Below are 15020 nucleotides of genomic sequence, written 5' to 3'. Positions count from 1 at the left end.
CTTCAAACCGGGGTATATGCTACATTCAGATTGCCTTTTGGGAAGGGACCTTAGTCTGGTCCTGAGTGAGGGCCAGACACTGTCTGGAAGAACAGAAGTTGGTGCTGACCAAACCTGCATTAGCAAGCATGTTAACAGTTAAAGCAGGTGACTGTGCCACTTCTTGGGACTGCAGCCTGGCCCTATCTGGCCTACTAGTGTGAACGTAGCCAATGTTTCCAACCAGTATTTAATCTCATGTTATGTTCCTTAGGTTCTATCATCAGCTCCCAAAGGCTCTGCTTTTCCAACCTCCTGCAAAGTCCACATCCTTTCCCACTTCTAATGCTTCTTCAGTTTCCAGTGCTGGCTGAGTTTTACTTGTGATCTGTTGATTCTGCTGGATTTACTGCCTCGCTGCATGGCAACAACATATTCTGTGTTATCCATTGCCACTGCGGCTGCTGCTATTGGGTTAACATTGTAGCTTACACTCCACAGGAGTGAAGATCTCACACCTCAGTGCTCAACCACCGTCCTCTGTCTCTACTTGTCCATCTTCTTGCGATCACGACAGAGGTGCAAGTGATAATGACCACTTTCAAATTTTGCTGTTATGCCCGATAATTCATTCTTATTAGTCTTATTCATAGTGTCTTTTGGGAAGGGGGATCATGTATTGTGAGCTTGCATAGTAGCTATCCCATTGAGGGTCTTATTCCAGGCTGAGGGGCAATATGGTACTCCAGGAATGCCTTGTATTTGTTATATCACTAAAACCACCAGCAACAGCAGTGCTTTAAGACAGAAGAATAAAAGATAATGTGCCACAGGAAGTGGGATTAAGCATTTCTAGGATGGCTGTTTATTTTGCTCTTCTGTTGTTTCCTCCTGTTTCCTTCTGGGTGCGCAGCCTGGCACTGTCACATTGGCATCTCCTGTGGCCTAAAAACATATATATTTTGCTTCTGCCACTATTTCTTGACCTGCTGCCCATCATTTTGTACTGTGCAGTTACTTCCACACTACTTCCTAAAGAAAATGCAGACAAACATATCTCAGAGTTTATCAGAGCTCTCTGTTATGGCTCCACCAGTGACCAGAACAGGGTTGCCACCTTCCAGATATTAAAAAAGAATCTGAAAAAAAAAAAAAAAGATAAAAAAAAGGGAAAGACTGCTTTAGAAAACAGTCCTCAAAAGTATACAGATCAATCTGCACACATACAGTAGCTCTGAGGGCGACCGATGACTGCAAAGTAAAACTGTCCAGAAGTTGGGTAGATGGCGATTCCAGTTTGGAGTGACTTTTGGGGTCAGATAGGTACAAAAAGAAAGCAACCTCGGTGGACATCTATGGCCATGGGGTGTAGGGGGATTTCTCCTCGGCACCACTGGTGGCTCAGAAAGTGTGTGGGAGAGGCAGGGCAGAGGGGTGCATGTGACTAGAGGGCAGTGCCCACCTGGCTGCTGTGACAGTGCTGCTGGGGAGGGGGCAGCTAATGGACTACACTAGCACTTCTACACCTGTCTGAGAGCCCTGAGGTAAAAGGGAGCCACAAGAGTGTGAGAGAGGCAGGTTGCAGAGGAAGGCAGGTTGCAGGTCTCTGTGAACACATCACACACAAAACCTGGCCTCCCTGCTGGGACTGAAGGGCTTGCCTTTTGTCAACAATCTCAGGCAAAAAAACCATTCTGCCTCTTCTTTTTCTACACATGCAGTGATACTGTGCAGACCGTGACAAGATAGCTGATAGTCGTCCTTTTGCCAGCTTAAGCATCACCTCCAAATGCTCCAAATGAAAGAATCCTCAGAAGAGAAAACTATCCTACTAAAAAGGCAGTGCCTTCACTAAGGCATGGAAAGTTGTGTGCCAGCAGCAAATGCTGTCTCCAAGGGGCTGTGATCCCTCACAACCTGTTTCATCACCTCCTGGGATGGCATCTCCCTGGGGCTTGGCCAATTCCTACATGGTGAGTGGGGACAAATCCCAGCTCTGAAGTGCCAGCCTGGAGAAGACACAGCCATTGAGCACTGGATGAGGGTGCAAGTGGTGCTTGCCTCCCACTTGCTGGAGGCCCCTGTACCCACCCCGATCAGTCCCCCCAAAGCTCACCTTGCGTTTCCTTCTAGATTTCGGTAAACCCTTCTCTGCTGGGGGGTCAGCACTACTACCCTGCGGGAGGCTGGCCGCTTGGTTTGCTCCGGCGCTCATGGCCAGCGGCTCTTCGGGCAAACGCTCTGGAATCCTGGACAAAAGAGCCAAGTCAATGTTGACCCACAGCGATTTTACCTCATCACTGTCTTTCAGAGGAGACAGGAGCTCATTCCTACCGAAAGGAACTAGGGTGTAAAACTGTTCCTCCAGCTCCTTTGCTATTTCACTACTAGTCCTGGCATTAATGGAGCCAAAGGCACTGCAGCCGCCGTGGGGTTTGTTGGCGGTGCCAGTCCCCGCATCCTTGGCACGCGGCTCGGACCCGGCCACCGCCGGCACCTTTGGCAGCGGGCGCTCCTCCCGCTCGGACTCAGAGCCCGAGTCGGAGGAGGATGATGAGGACGAAGACTCAGTCTCGATGAACTCTTTTGATTTGGGTGCCGTTTTGCTCGGCCCCCGGGCCCGACGCTTCTCGCCGGCTGTGGCTGAGCGGGGCTCCCGGCGATGTCCTGCTCTGCAGCCACCGCTGCCACTGCTGCTGCCGCTGGGCCGGGCCCTTGGTGCCTCGCCAGCAGTGCCTTCTGGAAAGCTGTGGCTCCCAGGGGGCTCCTCTGTGCTGGGGCAGTGGGCGCTGTCCCCGGCAGAGGCCCTCTCGGCCCGCCGCGGCACTTTCTTCCCTGCCGCCCGCCTTGGAGGCCCGCCGTCGGCGGCGGGGGGTGACTTTTGCCGGCTGCCCTTGCTGCCTGGTGCTTTGTTGGCGGTCCTGGGCCGTGGTCCGTCCCCGACGGTGGTGGCGGCGGTGGCAACGCGGCTCTCCCCACTGCGGTGCTCGGCTGGGCCAGTGGCCAGGGTCTTCTCGCTTTCCTGCCGCTCTGCCTTCACACGGCCATAGTAGGGATGAGCCTCCAGCGCCGGGCCATCATGGTGGGTCAGGATGGGTGCTTTGTGCGGGGTGACTTTATTCAACCACTTGTCCAGCTGCCACTTGTTGGATGAGGGTGGCTCAGGCTGAAAGGGAAACAGATGGCAACAATCTTAGTGCTGAGACCGTACTGCCCTCACCCAGGGCTCCCTCAGGGACACCAGAATGCTGGGTCCCTCCTGGTGCCGCAGAGATTTTCCTCTGGTTAGAGCTGCCCCTAACTGCGGCAAGCCCCTGGCACTGGCCCTGGGCGATGGGATGGAACACAGGTGACATGCCATGCAAGCAGGGATTATTTTTGGTTTCAGAATGAGTTTGGGAAGGAGGAATGGCTTCCATGTTTCATCATTTCTGAGGATGATTCACACAGCGCTACTGGCAATGGCTTTAGCTGGGAAATGCTCCCAAGTTTCTAAACAAAAGAAAATATAATGGTGATAGGAAGGGAGGAAAATGAGGCAGGGATAGGGCTGAGTCTAAGGGAGGGTAGCTAATAGGAAAGCTAGGGCTACATATCTTGTGTCTTGTGCCATTGCAATAAATACAAAAAGCATTAAAAAAGCATACAAAGAGGCATGTAGCGGGGAGCTGGAGGCCTAACTAGGTGGCTCATGTAATCTGTCTGGTATTGATGTTATAATCCTGTGAGATCCCACAAACATTTGTGCCGTGGTATTGTCAAGTGCTCATTTTGTGAGTATTGTGTGGCTGTTAGTTTTTCTGTGTAACAATAAAGTTATAAGAAAGCATCTAAAACATAATAGTGTTTGGACAGTGAAGAAGTGGGATAATCAGGATTTCAAATGTAAACACAGCTCAGACAATGTTATTTCAGAACAATGTGCAAGTGTTTTTTAGTGCTTCTTGCAATCAGTAATTTGAATGTAACAAAATGAAGAGGAAAGGCAAAAAACCCCAAAAGAAATAAATGATGGAGTAGATGGCCAGCCATAACCTAACCCCACAGCATCTAATGTGAAAGGTGTCCTAAATTCCTTAACTGGAACCAAAATTTGATCCACTAGGCTACTGTATATGCATAATCAAAAAGTGTGTCATGAGTCTAACATGAAGACCATCAATGCTCTGGAAGGGTGTTTGCTCAAGAGAGAATATCCACAGTCTCTAACTTCAAAGAGTCTCTTAAATCCTTATTTAAAGTAGGTGTCTGAGGACAACAGAGGTTTCATGCATAGCCAAAGGTGTCTCCAGAATTACACACTGGGGGTTGTGTTCACTCTACATGGGACAAAGGCTCCTAAAATAAACAAAGTTAGACATTGGAATTTGTATGATACAAACACTTCTTCTTGCAAGTATCTAAATTACTAATTATCAAGCTAGCCGATACCTATTGGAAGTTTGCTGGATTGTTTTAAGTTTATTTTTTCTTACTCATACTCCCTAATATCTTACATGAGGAATTTCTTTCCTGAGCTGTAAATCTTGAAAATGGATGGGCAGTGTTTCTCTCGATGAAGATGTATTTTTACAGCTCTTAACTCTTTACCTGAAATACACAACATTTTTTTTTTTATTACTGCTGAAAATACAGACAGATTTGTTTAGTGCCATTCATTGTGTACATACCGAATGTACTGGGTATTTAATAAAAGGCTCACTATACATGGAAGTCCTTCCACCGTTCAGGTGTATTTAAGAAAAGGACATACATCAGAAGCATATGGGGAAAAATATACCTCTGCCCATAAGTATAGGTCAGAATGAGGGCAGTGTAAAAGTTCAAAAAAACTTCCAGCTTCCCTGTTACATTCCATTCTGTTTATGTACCTTGTAATTCTTAAAAACAGTGGTTCACAAAATACGGCTTTCAACGGATCACAGTAAACCATCAGAAATCAGTGATTAACTGCTACAGTGTCATAACTTGGCAATGTGGTACTTTAGAGTGGTATGTCTGCTATTTAGGCAGAATATCTACAGTCCCACCAACCTATAAGCCAGCTATGGAGTCTAATAAAAAGGATCAACAATGTTGCCAGCTTTACTAATTTTGTCAGGAGTTTTAGAATACTCGCTATTTTTTCTTAAAGCCTCAGCTCTCAGAAACATGGGCTTATATGCACTTCCAGGGTTTATTTAAATAAAAATTCAAATCCTTGTGGCTGTTGAAAAAAGACTTAAGATGTGTCTGCTAAAAAAAAAAAACCTCTTTAAGGTGCATCTGCTAAAAGTAAGAAGTCTGCAGCCCATCAAGTAAATTAAAAGAATCCAAATCTAACAAATCAGAATTTTAAAACTTTTCTCACTGTTTTTGGGCCCTGATACAGTTTTGGAATATTTGAGATTGTCAGTGTACATGAGTGATGTCAATTCACTTTAGGAAGTAATTTATTCAATTGATTGCTCTAACTGAAAAGTACTGTACTTTGAAATCACTTAAAAAAACAAGACACCTTGCGAGAGAACAAAATCATGACAGCCAAGAATGAAGAATAGGCCTGGTAAAAAGAGGGACTGGGAAAATTCACTTGAAAGTTTTCACCAGTACACTTTACATGCCTAATTGCAATTATTTGTGGGAGAAAAAGAAAAACCCTAATTCTCCAGTTCACATCACCCCCCTAAGCATGTCACATACCATTCCATGGAAGAGAAATTGGTTTGCTCAAAGTGAGAAATTTTCAGCAGCATGTAAGGATGGAGATATATGTGAAAATATATCCAGAGTGATCCGATTGCAGAATGGTCTCTGTCCCTTGGGTTTTGTGTCATGGAAATATGCTGCCCTCAAAGCCTTGTAGAGATTTGGGTAGTGTTTAATTGGGGTAAAGCCGGTGGTGCCTAGATGGGCAGCAGTAACAGGAATAACAGTCCATGATGAAGCTGACTTGCAATGAAATACAAGTTTGGCGTGAAAATTCAAAAAGGGAACTTTGAGACAAAGATAGTTTCTGGGACTAAGGCACTGCAGACATACACATGTGCCAGGCTTCATTGAAAAACAGAAGGATGTGATAAACTTCCTTAAAAATTGTGGGTGGATTCATCTGTACAACATAGACACCTCTATCTGAGCTAGTCAACGAGTTCCTTCTCCAGTCAGTGGACTACTCTTCTAGGGTGTGAAAAATTCCCTCTTGAAATAGACATCCGAAATAGGCCAGATGAGCTGGGACCTAAAAATGTCTATTCCTTTCCACTGACTGTAAAGGGGAGGCTTAGGTGGTGAGCAGATGTAGGTATCTGCAGTAGAAGTGTCCAAATTTAGATGGGATGACTCCCACACAGCACGTCTATGTATCTCAGATCTCTTCAAGGCTACAAGTGCAACCAGAGGCATGAATAGCATGTGTCTAAAAGAAACCTTTGTCAAAACATTATGCAGAAACACTTTCTGGAGTAAAGGGCTGTTAAACAATGAAGTGTATTGGGGTCATTCTATGCTTGTTATTACAAAGAGGGATCCAAGGTGTAGTAATACCACTGTAAACTTGAAGCATGACATCACTTTAATTGAGAGATTGGATAGCCTATAATATCTGCGTGTACTCAGCTCACTGTGGGGTAGGACTGAGCTACCCGCCATCCCTGCAGTGGACTCTACCTATTGTAAATCCACATATTAATTTACCCTTATGATACCTTGCTTGTGCTGCCCTGCTATCAAAGATTTCCCTCAGGGCAATGCCCATACAAATGTGGTGCCTTTTCATTGTATTTAAGGCTTAGATGATAATGATGATGATGAAGAAGATGATGATAATGATGTTTATTATTATTACCACTACTACTTTATTGCTACTAACACTGCTGCTAGCACTTTATCAAGAACTGGAAATTCCCATGTGTTAGGCACCGCACACATACACTCGAAGAGGTGGCTCCTGCCACAAAGAATTTTCTGGAGGGAAGGGAGAGTTTAGTTTGTATTCATTGCCAAAAATAGTCCACAGGACAGCTAAAGCCCATAAATCCTATTTTCAAAGGTAAAGATGGTGTCTACAGCTGGTCTGGTGGTAAAATCCCCTTTTCTGAGTATGCCAGTGAGGAAATCGGATCATGGCTATACTTCAGATGGGAAGCAAAAACTTTCTGGAAAACAAGACAGATAAAGAAAACAAACCCCTCCTACCCTGCAAGCCTAAAACTACAACTCTTCTTCTTCTGTCTCCCAATGAAATCTATCAGTGAAGAAAGGCTGGTGAGGTGGCAGAAGCACGCTCACCAGTTGACTAGTCTGTTAGATACACATCTCCTTCCTATTTTCTGAGCTAAAGAGAAGAAAGCCAACGCCACAGGGCACCTGAGGGAACTGCAGAGGTTCACAGGCAGTGGCTCCTCAGCCACTGGTACTGATGTCCAGGCACTTGAAGCACTTGATGCACAGTGGTCAGGAGGTGGCTCTCTGCTGATGAGAGGAGGGTGGGGAAGAGCATAACCCTATAAGTCACTTCAACTTTGACCTGGTCAGTCACAATGTGGGGACTTGAGCTGAAAAGGTATACCCTGTGATGATGGAATAAGCATTAAAAAAAAAGTATATGTGAATCTTTGAAAAGAGAAAAAAACTTTAATGGTTGTGAGCTAGTCACAACAGCAGAGGCTGGCTGTAAAGGACATTGCACCCGGTGTGTGGGGCTGGCGGGGCCCAGGACAGGGCACCTCTCTACTGGCCTGGTTACTGTTGACTAGCCACTGATGCTTTGTCCCATGCGATGGCTTCTCTGTTTCTTTCCTGCACATTCCCCACTCCAGTCCTCCCTGCATAGTGGGAATTCCCAGCTGTCTAACCAGATTCAGCCTTATTAAAGGTCTGCAGGATAATTCAATGGAACAAAGAAGAAACAAACTAAATTCTTAGCTTTTGAATGTAGCCCTTTCTATGGACTTACATCCAAGGTTTTTTTCTACCATGTGAAATAATTGCAAGGACAAGACATCATTGTTTTCCAGAGTCCTCATTTATGATGTTAGTTAAGGTCATGCAAAAAAATCATGACTTCAGCAAAGAAACAGGAGATAGAAGCCTCAGTTCCTTGTTCGTAATTTCAGGTTTGGCAGTCCACAAAACTGTAACTACTCACATTAATGTCTGAGGCACCTTAATTTGTCCACATCACTGAAACCAGTCTGAATGTTGTCTCCTGTTCTAGCTCAGCCATTATTCTTAGTTTACTGCAGACATAAAGTGTAGATGGCTGAGCTAGTCACTACAGGCTCTAAATAGTCAATGGAAAGAAACAGACACTTTTAGGGTGCAATTAATCTAATCTATTTTATATGTATACTTTACAATGAGCTGCTTTTACACTCTAGGCAACTGCATTTAGATACCTAAGAACAACTCAAAGATCTCAAAATGAGATGAGGAAAAAATCACAGAAGAAATGAAACAGCAATCACATTTCTATATAAGCTCAAATCAGAAGACACACTGTCCTAGAAATAAAAATCTTTGACTACATGCATAGAATATTTCAGATTATGGAAAGAAAAAGAATAAAGGCTTTGTAATAGTCTTAATGATTTCCAGATTAAGTTCCTTCCAACCTGGAAATACGGATTTCCTGTCCAGCCTTGTGGTGGAGCACTCAAGTTCATTGTACCTGAATTTACCAGTTTATGCTAAAGCAAAAGCAAATTGTATTTGCTTTTTCTGCCTTATCCAATAGATGAAATTAATTTTAAGACTAGGACTGGAGTTGAGTCTGCTACTCAAATTTAGATGGACAAGAGCTTCTGAGGACCTGTCTCTCTCCATTTACTGGGTAAGAACATGGCACATACTTTAGAAAGATGGCTTCACTGGGTGCGTAAGTATAAGTTAAAGCATTAATGCCAAGCAGACAGGATTTCCAGTCAGACACATCACGTAAGTGTGTTTTGAACTGGTGCCATCAGTCATGCGATGAGTCTGGGAAAGCACTGGCCCTTTGGGAAAGTACAGGTATCCTACTTCCCTGGGACACCCTGACCCTATTCATGTGTGGCCTCTCCCATATCCCATCAAGGCATGACCCTATGAAAACCACTGCAGCCATCACATTTTTTGAGTCATTTACATTTTTGTATAAGCATGTTTCATACAGCATGTCCTAGAAGGCAAACCACACAAATATAATGCAAAGAGACAAGCAATCTGTTGGAGTAGTGTAGCTGTTTCGTGACAATGATCGCTGATAACTCAGGCTCTGTGCAAAAGTAGTTCCACAGATCTTGAGAGGATATGTATCAAATGCTTAAAAGGAGGCACTTCCTCCACATTTCTATGACTCTGAGTCCCTTGCTTGACTTTAGGAAATCCATGACCTGCCTCAGTTAATTAACTTCCTGCATTCCCTGAGGAATTGCTGCTCTCAGGTCTAAGCAGCACGGGTATCTGCCTAGATAATAAACAGTCCCTTCGTGGGGTACTATTCTTCTCCTCCTTTTATTTCATATTTCCTTTCCCCTCCCAATGGTTCCTTCTCTTTCTTCTCTTTGTTCATTTTCTTGCACCTCCCAAGATCCCACAGGGAGAAGAGACACCGAGTGAGAGATCTCTGCGCCAATTCCAGTGGGGAACTAGACAGAGGGAGAAGACAGTCTTAATGGGTTGGATGAGAGAGCTCCAAGTGGGAAATAAGACATGGGGTAGCACAGAGAGGGCAACAGGGAAGAGAGACTGTAAGGAAGAGAATAGAGACAAAAGGAAAGACAATCAGGGAGAGAGATTTAGGAAAGGGACAAAGTGAGAGAGAAATTAACTGGAAACGGATCTGAAAGTACTGTGAAGGAAAGACAGAAAGGAAGATAAGTGTTAAATAAGGGACAAAAAGGACAGAACCTGAGAAAAATATATTAAGGATGTTTCTGTGAGTGCTGCATTTTGTCTGGTAGGAATCATGGACCCAAATAGCCACGCAAAAGATGAGGAAAAGCTGGCTGGTTATTCAGTATAATTTTTCAGGGTGAGAGAATAGGTGAGGCATAATTTTGTGGGGAGGAGTCTGGTGATTGGATGCTTTATGTGGAGTAGGAAAATACACTGACTGTATTTCATGTGTATTTACAATCTTGCCGCTAGATTTTTGAATATTTTTACATACATTAATGTGTGTGATGTGGCTGTGGAGTTCATAGTTTTATACTAAAGGTGTGCATTGACCAAAACATGTGAAAACATCAATGCTGGTAGAAAAGCTGAGCAGAGAAAGCTGCCTTGTCATGTTTGTTGAGCACTCTGCACAGGTGAAAGCAGAAGGTGGCATAGCACTGGCAGCTTAATTGTAATTTGGCTACGGCTTGTCTACATGTGGAAATTTTCAGTACTAGCTTTCCAGATGACAAGTTTGGGCTTAATGTTTTGCACCATGAGTAATTCAGTTTAGTCCATTTTGGAGGCAGATTAAAATAAATCACACAAAGGCAGCAGTAGCAGAGAATAATTCACTTATAGAGTGAGGTGAGGGAAGTGCGTGAGTGAAAAACAACTGCTTTGCTTTAAAAATCCACCCTCAATCTGATTTTATAATAGCTTCCCTGTGTAGAGAAGCCTTTAGTTCTCCTGTAGTGCTAGGAGCCCCCATCAGGACTTACACACTAAGCAAGTCGTTGCTACGGAGGCTGAGTTGCATAAAACTTCAAGCAAGCTGTGAGCCTTGCAAGGCGCTCCACTCATCTTCAATTTGAGGAAAATACCACAGGGTTATTTCTTTCTTCATTTTTGTTTCAAATGCTTTAATCTGCCCCAAGATCCCCTGCCACTTGCATTTCACAGCAAGCCAGGGGGAGGATCCCTGGGCCTTTCTCTTGCATTATTTTGTGCATCTCCCCACAGCCTCCTCGTGTTGGTTTGGCTGGAAAAAGGTCTGAGTGGGTGTAACAATGGATTGCTGCCCTAAATCATACCGAGCAGAAGCCCTTACCTCTGGGCTGGAATAATGCGAGGGCTTGCTGCCGTCACTTTCACTGGAGCTGCTTTCACTCTCCGAGTCAGACTCTGAGCTGGTCTCCGATTCACTGGAGCTGCTGCTGCTCGACCCCTTGCTGGAAAGTCCTGGGGCTCTGGTGTTGGACTGCGGCACCACCAGGCTGACAGCCCCACATACAGCCCACCAGGGAGGGGAGAGGGAAGAGAAGAAAACAAGAACACAAAATACCCGCATGTTAAAACCATGGTGTTTTAGGGAGCATACCTATCTGAATGCCTGTGAGCTTGTCTCTGCTGCTAGCAAATGGTGAAGTTCAACATTACATTATTATAACTGAGGCGAAAATATGGGGTTACCCTCATATTCATTTAAAACCATAGCCTTTGCCATCTCTTCTTCATCTGAAGGAGGGTCAAGTTTTCACTTCAGCTTGTTTCTTTTCTCATTCAACAGACATTTTAGGTTATATTAAAAATATCAAATGTTAAAAAACAGAGTACAGAAAGCAGTCTTACACTGTCTAATGAACACTCTGCACAGAGGTGAAAGCAAGAGATGGAAAAGGTGAACAGTTAAGAAACGGAGTTGAACTCCACAGTACCAGTCATTTATAAATAGTAATAGCAATAACGATGATAATAACAATAATAAGACATCCTCACTGGAGCTTCCAACCCCCATCTTTTGTTCTGCACACTTCTTCGCCTACCCATAAATGATGTGGTTACCTGTACATACCATCTTGATATTGACAGCCGCAAGATTTAAGACTCTGATCCTGCAAAAACTTGAAAAGCTCAGACCTGTGTTTTTGCATGTCAGCAGTGTGGTGCTGTCAGCAGAGCTACTTGCCTTCTTAAAAGTTATGTTTGCATGCAAAATGTTTGTATTATCAGGCCTGACAGGAGAAGAAATGTGTACTTTCCTGAAATAGTTGACCATGCATATTAAAAATATCATAGTCATAAAGACTTGAGTGTGAAATGTCCTGTTAAGTCATCCAGCTTATTCCCCAGGCAATGGAAGATTGTTCCCTATAGCAGGGTGCATTTTCTAGTGAGTTGTCCAATTTGATTTTAAATGACTTGAATACAGCTTTTACTTTTACCCCTGGGAAACTTTTCTGCAAAGTAACCCAAATTCCACTGTCAGAAATTTCTTCCTACATTCAACATGAAGTTGCCCCTTTTAAATTTATTGTTGTTACTTATTATTTCATCCTATTCCTAATAGTTACTATGATAAATTATCATCCTCCCTTTTTGCTTTCACATATTTGCAGACTGTTTTCCTGCCCTACTTCAGTCATCTTTCAGACAAGGCCTTACACATTTACTTCTTCTGATCTTTCTTCATAAGTCATTATCTCCAGGGATATGGGATCATTTTTATGGCTCTTTTCTGAACTCATTCCAATTTGTCTATATCTCTCTGATAACAGGATGCCCAAAACAGAGTGCAGCATTATAGATGGGTTCTCACTAGAGCAGTACAATGAAGGGCTATTACCTTCCTGCTCCTTGATGCGTTGCTTCTGTAAACATATACCGAGCTGTGATGGAATATATAGTCCATTAACACTCCTACATCTCTTTCAACACTGCTTTCTCCAGAATTCCTCTACTGATAGCTACATTTTAGATTATTTGCTTCCAGAGAGAATAGCTTGCTTTTTTTCTTCATACCAGATCTCATTTTCTTCTTTACAGCACATGCTTCTAGCTCCTTTTGATTTATTTCTCTGCCCTCAGAGGTGTCTGCAGCAACTTCTAATTTAGTATCAAATGCAAACTTAATTAAATGGTTATTCACTTCCTTTTCCAGATCATTAATGAGACTGTTAAATAAACCCCACATGAAACACACCGATACCCTAATAACCATCTCATCCCAATTCCATTCACCGTGTTTATCATCACCCTTGTTTATGCTCCATCAATCCAATATTGTAGCTAATGCAATGTGATCTTGGAGTTACATTTTGTGACAAATAATATCCAATAATTAATTACAGTTCTGCTATGTTGCAACTAATGAATTGTATTTACCTGTTAATGGTGCATTTCATTCTGGAAAACTGGTACCTGACACTTGACACGAGCAACATATGACAGGCAATTTCTGGAGCTTTGAAAAGAGGCCATGCCATCAGAGATGCAGTTTCAGCCCCACAACTCCTCATGGCTGTGCACTTCCTGGCACTATCCCTACCTCCCCTAACATATGTCAACCTCTCCCCATCGGAACACCTGTTTTACACAAGCCAGTACTCCCACCTCATTACCTTTGCTTATTGCAAATAAAAAATTGCCTTTTGCAAGGTATTGGCACAGCTGTCCATGGCTTTCTTGCTCCAGAGAGTTTGTGGTTGCTTGGGGAACTGTGCTGCTGTTGGGGAGCTTTCTGCACCCTTTGAGGCACAATGGGGCCAGGCAGTGCAGAAAACCTCACCTGTGATCTCACCTTACTATGTAAAGCAAGTAAAATAAATAGGAGAGGGAGGAACTGACATCCATTTATCTTTGTAGCCTTTATTTCCATTTTTGTAGCCATCAGGCTGTAGAGAGAAGCAACAGTAAAAGCTCATGCTCCGGCAGAATGGCTCAGTACTACATGCATGTTTGCAGAAGTGCCTGCCAACTATTGGAGGCAAGAGGTCTGCCATCATGCACAGGCATTAAATGTACCATTTACAAGGAATGCCTTTAAAAACTCACTTGCTGCTATTTTTGTTGTTATTCATGATGTCTCTTTGTCTAGCCAGGTAGCTGTGGTAAATACAAGATTTTCAGGCAGCTTTTTGTATAACAACATTAAGGCGCAGAGGTGCCTGAAACAGAAACAGCTTATAAGCTTGTAAAAATTTTCCTTCCCAGAGAAGGAAAATTAATGTTTTGTGCACTGCTTTGGGACAATGCAGTTTTCCACTTGTTTAGGTTGCCCAGTAAACTCTAGATATAAGTTGCTCACTTACATTAACAGATTGCAGTCCATCCCTTGCTAATAAAATAGTAAGAGATATAGAAAGGCCATTGTGCGTGGGTTTTCTGGTTTTGATTTTTTTCTTCTCTTTTTTTCTTAAGGGAATATGAAAAGGTAACTGCCTTCTCTGACAGTGTAGCTTAGGGAATGCTTTTGACAGTGCCCAGCTCTGATGGATTTCTAGTCCTCTCCACAACAGCATAGTGACTGTTGCCTGAAAAGTTCTTCAACATCACAAAACATCTGCACATTTATGTCCTGCCCTTAGTGGCTGTGGTTTTAATTTTTAAACCATCATTTTTGTTTGGCATTGACTGAAGTTTTCAGAATTGCTATATAGGGGATGAGGGAGAACCCCCCCCCCCCCCCTCCAGTAATATTTCTTTCCTGTTATGACATGAAATGTTTTTCTAGGCTGCTGAATAGAAATTGTTACTACAGCCACAGATATAAAATATAACTGTTGGACCCTTCACAAACATCTGGAAATCTATGTTTGCTGCTCTAATGGTAGACAATATACTACAAAAATTTAACATTATAATATTTTCCCATGTATGCTGATACTGTTGAAATCTCCTGTCCCCCTTCTACCTTTTCCATTTTTAAATATAGCATATTCTTATAAAGATCCTCATTATATTATGGTGATCAAGGTGGAGTGAGTTATGTGTTTCTTCATGCATTCTTGTTAAAAACACAACCATTATTTTAAATTGGCACCTTCCATTTTGGGCTGTTCTTTCTAAAGTATGTAAGCAAGATCATGCAGTCAAAATAAAAGACCAATTTACATTTTAATGACTGTGGCACATAACATTCATGCATATTTTGCTACTGGCTTATGCCCCAGAATTAATTACTACATCATAGAAATGATATTTTTATTTTAAGCAATTAAAAAACAATTTGGGTAAGAACCACTTTTCTTTAAAGCCCTTGATCAGAACATGCACTCTCTGACTCAAAAGAGAGAGTAAGTACCTGTAAAGTTGCCAGAAGTTCAGTAATGAGATCACTTAACCCACACACCATCTGAAGTTTCTGATCAGGTATGTCCCACCATCCTGAATACATGGGACTTGGGCACCTAAACACCATG

At 43.0% G+C, this 15020-nt stretch overlaps 1 protein-coding gene across 1 annotated transcript in view; it reads right to left on the bottom strand.

Annotated features, from left to right (window-relative positions):
- AFF3 (AF4/FMR2 family member 3) overlaps positions 1-15020 on the bottom strand; it is a 281320-nt gene that overhangs the window by 36715 nt on the left and 229585 nt on the right. Inside the window, exons 10-11 of the mRNA XM_037377921.1 lie at positions 10931-11096; positions 2096-3145 (exon numbers count right to left, since the gene is read on the bottom strand). Of these exons, the coding sequence (XP_037233818.1) occupies positions 2096-3145; positions 10931-11096 (1216 nt within the window). The remainder of the gene's footprint in view (positions 1-2095; positions 3146-10930; positions 11097-15020) is intronic.

The sequence above is a fragment of the Falco rusticolus genome, chromosome 2 (assembly GCF_015220075.1).
Source record: "Falco rusticolus isolate bFalRus1 chromosome 2, bFalRus1.pri, whole genome shotgun sequence".
In the NCBI taxonomy this organism is placed as follows: Eukaryota; Metazoa; Chordata; class Aves; order Falconiformes; family Falconidae; genus Falco; species Falco rusticolus.
This window is presented reverse-complemented; position numbering and strand designations above follow the sequence as displayed.